The 7,952-nt window shown below is 42.3% G+C and overlaps 1 protein-coding gene across 2 annotated transcripts; it reads right to left on the bottom strand.

The window, feature by feature from the left end:
- Nucleotides 1–899: 899 nt before the first annotated feature.
- RB195_018422 (uncharacterized protein) lies at nucleotides 900–4,959 on the bottom strand (the record flags this gene model as incomplete). Of its 2 annotated transcripts, none has more annotated exons than XM_064185877.1 (4): nucleotides 900–961; nucleotides 1,032–1,136; nucleotides 4,439–4,482; nucleotides 4,916–4,959. In XM_064185877.1, the coding sequence occupies 4 exons, from the start codon at nucleotides 4,957–4,959 to the stop codon at nucleotides 900–902; spliced, it is 255 nt and encodes an 84-aa protein (XP_064041758.1). The 2 variants fall into 2 exon arrangements, with proteins under 2 accessions (XP_064041758.1, XP_064041759.1); XM_064185878.1 differs by lacking the exons at nucleotides 4,439–4,482; nucleotides 4,916–4,959 and adding exons at nucleotides 1,245–1,292; nucleotides 2,735–2,765.
- Between the last annotated feature and the right edge of the window lie 2,993 nt (nucleotides 4,960–7,952).

Consider the following 7,952-nt stretch of genomic DNA (forward strand, 5'->3'; position numbering starts at 1 on the left):
GCGAAAAAACCACTTTGTCCGAAACCATGAGCAATAGTGGATATCAAGCGACTAAAAAATACTCATATATGCATTTCATCTAGACCACTTCAACGCCAGAAAGTCGTGGGTCTTCGTTTTCTGCCGTTTACCGAAGCCGAACTGCTTGCTTGCTTGCTTAGTGCAAGAGGATACGTGAGCTTCATCCGTTGAGGATTTTCTTTTTCTTTTTGTTTTTTTCTCTTTTTCAAACTCCTCAAGATGTATGTATACATATGAATGACATTACTCGTGGCATTTTTTGTCAGAAAGTTTGAGCAGCAACGAAACAGTATCCAAGTAGACTTTGTCAGGATTGTCGCTCAGCTAACTACTAACTTTTGTATATCTGTACTGTTTACCGCAATCATGACCATATACATTACAAAAAGTGCCAAGATTTGCAGAGTGAAGATATGAAAAGAAGTGTCACATCATATTGCTTTAGTGGAACTGAAATTTGGTGGAAATCAGTCCAAACGAATGAGGTAGATGAAGTGACTGCAAATTCGAATTCTAAAAATCCCGACACATTTCAAAGAAAAGCTGGAGTATTTTTACTTCCAGGGCTGACGCCAAGAACTGCGTAAACAGTAACAACTGGATTTGAAATTATTCAAATGTGTAAACGTCAAAGTTTACATGTGACAAATACAACACCGGAAGTGAAATGTTGTGCGATAGCCAAAAATGAAGAAAATTCCAGAAAGAATTGTTAAGTAAGGCTTTTCTTGTAGGGATCCTAAAGATGATCAGCAGAGTCCCCGACTCTCACACTAGTATTTTGTCAACACAAACTCTTCCGAAATTGATCAAGCTTAAGGGGTTTAAGTCTGCCCTAGAGTTTTGAACTCAATCGAAAAAAAAGGTGATAAGGTTAGTTAGAAGAGCATATCGGTGTCTTTACGGAAACGACGTGAATTTTCGAAAGAAATCAGAATTCCTTAAAAAAGGCAAGGTTGATTTCACTGAGCAAGCACGTAATACAAATCGGTAAAAGGGATTTTGCCCACTATCTGATCGTTGGTGTTTTTTTGGCTGCACAGCGGTCAATAGTCTGACAGCTTGACAGTACCCGCGAGGACCATCCCGCCGAGGACGTCCAGCGTTCATCTTATCTGAATAAAAAACATTATTTCGCTGACAACATATTGGAGTGTTGAAAGAAATAAGCAGGAAGCGCCCTGAGATAGCAGGCGACCCTATCAGACATCATCGTCTCATACCTAGGTCAGACGCGTGCAATGACCGTGTGGATTTGATCGTATCGCGGCCTCAACGGTGAGCCACAAATTGTGGTAAAAGTCCTTTACGAGCCCCTAACTACAGAGTGTAAACGTGTAAAATTGTATCTGCATAAATAGAAAAACTCAAAAACATAGAAATTAGTGTGATACACAGAATAAACTTTTAAAGGAACACCGAATTAGGGAGCGCAGTGCTGCCGCCACATCACCTGTTCAATAAATCTTAATTTGAATTTCACACTTCGTCTCAATATGCCCGATGTTCTTCATCGATTTTTTGTCGATTTTAATCAATTTCGGCTTCATCTTGAAACTGGTTTCGCGAACACAAAGTTGACGATTCTTTGGCGGTTGCCGCAGTCTCTACCTACGGGAGCGGTAGTTTTGCCAAGTTTTGAATTTTGCAGAAATCACACTTATCACTCGCCCAGCTATCAAGGTGATTGTGACAGTAAGGACGAAACGCTGTGTTGAGGTCACTTTCAAGGTGAACGTTCACTTTAGCACGGTGTTTTGAACGGTTTTTAACTTTTAGAACGCCGGAAAAGAGAGGGAAATGGCCGGTCAACTGGAAGTCTGGCGACAGCGCCAAACGCGGCAGGGATTAGAGTGATACGATGATGGATTGCGCTGGAAGGCGGGTGTCACATTGCGACGACAACTCACTACGGTAGCATATGATATATTGGCCATAATCGGTCGGGACATTCGGTGAAACACCGGCGCGCACAGAGACAATATCATTTATCACTGCGTATGGCCAGTAGCAGAGTTTCGAAATGAGTTGGACACTGTTGCGCAACCGATCCGTGCCTGGTACATTCCGGAGAGCACTGTTAGGAATTCGCACCTCAGATCGAGAAATCGACCTCGCTTCAAAATCTGCTTCGTATTATCTCAAACGACAACATTTTCGACGATGAATGAATTCTTAACTGCACTGCAAATTTATCCTGACGACGTTTTTTTTTAGAAGTGAAGTTGTAACGAGAGCGAGAAGAAACTGTGCAAGAGGGATTTGATGAAAAGTAAAAAACTCAACAACACTTGAAAAGCGACGGGGTAAAAATACCAACTCATATTATTTTCGTCGCAAAGTGTAGAAGAATATTGTTTCTGCTAAGGATGTCCAAAGTTCCACACGAGGTGGACGGTCAAATTAAGTCTTGTGCTCATCACCAAACTCAACAAGGATCACACCCTCTCAGCATTTTTTCTCTGGACCTTTCAAAAGACATTACTCATCGAAATGTTATGTTAGTAATTAACTTCAACTTCTGGGCAATGGATAGTAGAAACCAATTGCGCTGCAGCGGTCTGAGGAAGTAAGAGGTGAAAGGGGCACTGCGACTTGCGTAACATTCCTATAGGCGGGTCACATCTATATTTGAATTCGATTTGCATTTCGAAGTGGCCTTTTGTTTGGTTAGCAGCGCGGATATTACTAGACGAAAGAGCAGATTACGAACCCGTTGACACCGTGTGAATGGGTGAACACATATGACCAGATAATAACGCGGGGAGTGGCACCGACTGAGCGAGGGACGTTAGCGTCAGTCGAGGCGCGGGTCATGGTTCTTCAAGCGTGCACGAATATGAGCTAAGATGATCATGATATACCGGTTGGCTCGGTTTTTCGCGTTCGACCGACTTCGCTGGCCGCCGTTTTTCACTGCTACTCTCGACGCGAAATCAATGCGTGAAGATTGGCACGTAACTGGTTTGACCAGAAATTTAACACGATTGTGGTTCAGTTGACTGTATCAGCGAAAGACGAAACGTCGGAACAACAATATGAAGAAAGACAGGGCCAAGGGTCTGAAGAATCGGAGAACTCGTCCAGCAAAGCACCTTCGATTAAGCTTTCATGATGGTTCTACATCCAAAGTGCATAAAGCATACACATAAAGACTGCCCTTTGGACCATAAAACAGTAAAAATCAACCCAGATGCCTAGGTGTATTTTGAGTGTATACGATGAAGTAAAAATCGAAAGATGAATACACAATGTTACCGAAGACCATAAATTTTGACAATTTCCAGAATATTAGTTCCAACTGGTCAGTCTAAAAGAAAATGACAAAAGTGATTCTCACAACTAATATAAAAGACAATCCATCGCACTGGTCTGCAGACTTTGCACCCTTAGCTCTGCATGTCTGAGACATTCCGAGTTGATCATACTCTTTAGGTTCGAAAATATTCAACTTCTCTGTTGCCGCATCCACACATATAAGAGCTTCTCTCACCCAGCAGAGCTCCTTGGGAGAACTGTTTCCATTATGCTCAATCGCAGTTCCAAAAAATTAATCATCGACATTGTGCATTCAGCAAAATCGTCAACACATACAGTTAGTGGAAACAAGAGGAATAAGGACCACCGTACTTATTCACAATGCTAAACGATAATAAACGCTCGACACCTTACATGACATGTTGGTGCAGAAAATCTGTAGTCATTTGAAAATTTGATCATTCGATTCGCTTCGTAATTTTTCGATGTTGTGGACGTGCTCCACCACTAACTGAACTGTGCTAACAAATAACGGAGGTTTTGCCAATTTATTCGGATCTCATAGTGGTTCTACATTCCCACATAACATGTGAAGAGAGAGAAAACCTGGAGAAGAAGGAGAGAAACGGGGATTAGAAGCAAAAGCAGGTCGAAAAGTAAGATCAGGAAACCGAAGGTTGATGCACACTAGTTAATTATCGATTTGAGAAGAGAGAGATAGTGAGGGAAGAAGACAGTAACTGCTCACGAGCAGCACACTCGCTGCACAATGGCAATATTTGCGCAGTGTTTTCGCGTAGCGCAAGCTGCGTGGCTCAAGATCGTTACGTCGGTCATCTTGAAACAACAAACTGAAATGAATACGTTCGTTCAGTAGAGACAATGCTCTCACGAGGATCACCACTTCTTGACATTAGGTCGTCAGCGGCTCCTGAGCTCCACCTCATCATGGGTTGTTGTTCACAGAATAGATGTTATCCTTTCCTCTAGGTACTGTAGCTCCTCCTGTAGAGACTTCAGATATTCGTGGATGTGACCATAGGTCTCGTAGCAGAAAGTGCGAAAGTTTCGAGCTGGACTTTCGTGTAACATTTCATCATCCAGTGTTTGCAGACGTCATAGAGCGCATTTGAACTCGAACAAGAAGTTTCATACTTACAGTAGAATCGTGGAGTGGGGAGCTTGCAATCAACTGCTGATTTCCTAAAGATAGTTTCACTAATCACATCATTTTCTTATCCAATTAAGCTTTCCGAATTCGAGCCCGAGCGGATGTGCAGCTTTAAAAAGAAAAAAAAACACCATGAAATAATTCCAGAACTGGACATTTCCGGAAACGTGTTTGTTGGAAGCCGGTCAATGATAGGCTAACAACTTGTGCAAACATATCATCACTCAACACACAACAGTCGACATAGGACCAAGAAACAAGAGGATCTGAAGGCAAACGTAGAATCTGCGCACTTCCTGCCCACATATCATTAAACAGCGACAAGTACCAGAAGCAGTTCGAAAGGGTAAGCGGCGAAACGGAGCGGCGTTATAAAACGATTGCTGACTTGAAAGCTATAAGGTGAATCCGGTAGCGAGGAGGAAAATGCTGCGGGAGGACTGCCTCATAACTCTGTTAACGCACCTATAGCGAGAGATTTGATTAACTTTCACCGTGACGGAGGACATTCGTACGCTGGAGAAACCGGTGATGAAGTGAGGAAGAGAGTGAACAAGCGTCAGAGTGCCGTTACAAAAAGAAGGGGACAAGAAAAATCCGAGTAGTGTCTAGCTGTTTCATAACGAAAAGAGGAGCAGGATACCGAGACTTGCGAGTATTTTGCAGATGAATTCACGGTCAGTCAACCGCAGTTGACGATCGGTCACTGATATCGATATAGGCGGAGTTGGCCGGTTGAAGTAGGGTGACAAGTGAGCGAGAAACGGGAGAAGAATAGAATGAACAGAAAAATTCGCATCGATGCGGATTCACACGCAGCAGAGGTTTAGATTAGAATTATGTGCGAAATGAAAACTTACATATGCGAGGAATGCACCTGCGTCGGTGAGAAAAGAGCGAAGAAATAGATTAATAGATAATACCACAGGACATTTCTTAGTCACTCATTGGGAACATCTCTGGCGTTCTCAAACACAAAAAAAGACCATGTTTCATATTGATATGTGAGCAGTGAGGAGTACTATGAAAAACTATCGAATCGTTAAGCAAAAGGGAGAAGCTACAGAAAAAGGGAAACGATAGAGATCACAAAAAAAAATCAAAGGCAAAGAGAAATTAGAAGAGACCTTAAAGGCATCACCCCACGAATCTGGGGTGGTGCGGATTACAGGTAGAGAGTTCCTATACGAGGTCGTATATTATTGAGAGGAGGGTGATTCCGTCCATTTGTTCCTAATTGCCGTAAAAAAACGGCCCGGAAGATGCGGCGCGTGCACAAGGCTGGCGCGCTCCGATCGAACTCCTTGTGGAAAATAGCGCGCCGGAACGCTCGAAGTCGTATCTTCAGGGCCGTTTTTTACGGCTATTAGGAAGAAATATACGGAATCACCCTTCTCTCCGTAATCTACGACTCTGTATAAGCATAACCCACCTGAAACCCGCACCACCCCAGATTCGTGGAGTGATGCCTTTAAACGCTGCATTCATCAGCAACCCAGCGCTACTTAGCGTTGCGGCATGGCCCTCCTTCTCCACAAACTAACTTTGATGCGATAACGGAAAGAACCAGACCTTCATGAGTTGCAACTATTTTGACGAACACCTGAGTAATTCATAAATGACACTAATTATAGGTGTGAAACGTCGACCAATCAAGAGTTTGGAAAACCACAAAGAGGCAGTAAGTGGGTAGCTGTTCGGAGAACTTTTGGTATCAAAACGTTTAACGGAATAGCTGTTACTTTTGCATTTCAATCTCATGGGTAGGTGATTCCAGTAAGCGAAACAGCGTCCATTAAGCAGAATTGTGTCGTGAAAACGAATGCAGAAAACAGTATACGTGAAATGAAATCTGTGCTAATTTCAACTTAGTTGCACACGTGACTAATCTAACGTTTTATAGCGATAATCTGGTAGCAGAATCCTCAACTGCATTTTATATTTGACTATTAGATATGAAAGTACATGCTAGCACTGATAAAGAGGGATTCTGTAATGAACGACAGCTCTCAACCCCATTTCTTGCCCTGCGGTTTCCGCCTAGATTTTAATCTCGCTCTCTTATCGACCCTCAGAATCTCTTAATTAATCAATGGCGAGACTCCGCTTTATTAGCTGAAAGGTAGGGGAATTGATATGATGTGAACGTTGCTTACGCGTGTGCGTTTTCGCGCGTTCGCATCTACTTCTTATTTTTGAGAACAACACTACTTTGCTTATTATAGGACATTCTTTGAGGTACCTACTAACTAGTTGGAGCCACTACTCCGTTCGGGACTCGCCGCCCGTTGTCACATACGATTTCGTCAAATAGCAGCGCCCTTCTCTTGGTGACTTCGCAAGAGAAATGCCAATCTACTGATGAGCTAGTTTATCCACCTTTAGAAGGCAATCAGAAGTGGCCGAAATCTCTTGGTCAGCGGCTATGATGAATTCGTCTTCGGCGTTTCGAGATGTTTATCTCTACCATTGAAAAATACCACAACCGCACCCTTTCCAGCGCTGCGTATTATTCGCGCACGGAAATTCGTGAAGAAATGTATAAATATCGACTGAAATATAGGGAACTTCTTCTGATTTGCATACAGCACACATTGGAAGAAACGTACAAAAGAATTGCTGTAGCTTCTATTGTCATGCTGTAGTTCACGTAGTTGTTTTATTTGTTGCTGCGCAGCGGAAGTGATCGAATGGATATGCAGTGCAGATCGTCCCTAGAAAATTCTTCGTTTTCTGTTCTTTTTTCTGCTCAGTCCATCAGACCTATCGCTCATTCGCAGTTTTCAACGTGGACAACGCAGCGAATGTTATCGGGAGTCGGGTGTTCGTCGAAATACATAAATTGTCTTGTGATGAAATGTCTCCTTTATCTCTCTGAAAGGCGAATCGGAGTATGCAGTGCATATTTATCTGATATGATCATCTGCTAATCACCCTTTCATCAAACCAGCTGCCGAAAGGGAAAGGAATTCCATGTTTGAACAGATTCTCATCTCTCGTTTACGGTTATCACTGGTAATTGTTCCTATGATATACATACTTCCTTCACCACATCACTAAAAGAGTTTCCACTGCTGAGAAGGAAGTCTTGTTGGTTCGAAGGTATTGTCTCCTTTGTTGTTTCTCATTTAAACAAGACAACTGTAAACATTTTTCAAAAGTTCAGCACACATTATTTATTGTGCAGATGTGTGTTGAATGTATCAAAATTTGTTGATTTAAGGAATTTAAGGACTTGAAAATTGTATGCAAGTACTGTATCGCTGAACTCAGCTATAGAAAATGCTGTTCGTCGAGCATCTAGATATAATCTACTAGCAAGTTCTGAAGAAGTGTTATTATGGATCTTCGGAACGACAAAATAGAAGTATACACAAAAAACCTGTGCAGAACCGTGAAAATTTGAGTCTTCCCTGCTGGAATTCTCCGACCACGTTGACAATTTCATTAAGAAGGCCTATTTCGTATTGTTTACTGTCCTAGACAATATTCACTTTTTGTG

The sequence above is a fragment of the Necator americanus genome, chromosome II, assembly GCF_031761385.1.
Source record: "Necator americanus strain Aroian chromosome II, whole genome shotgun sequence".
NCBI lineage: Eukaryota > Metazoa > Nematoda > Chromadorea > Rhabditida > Ancylostomatidae > Necator > Necator americanus.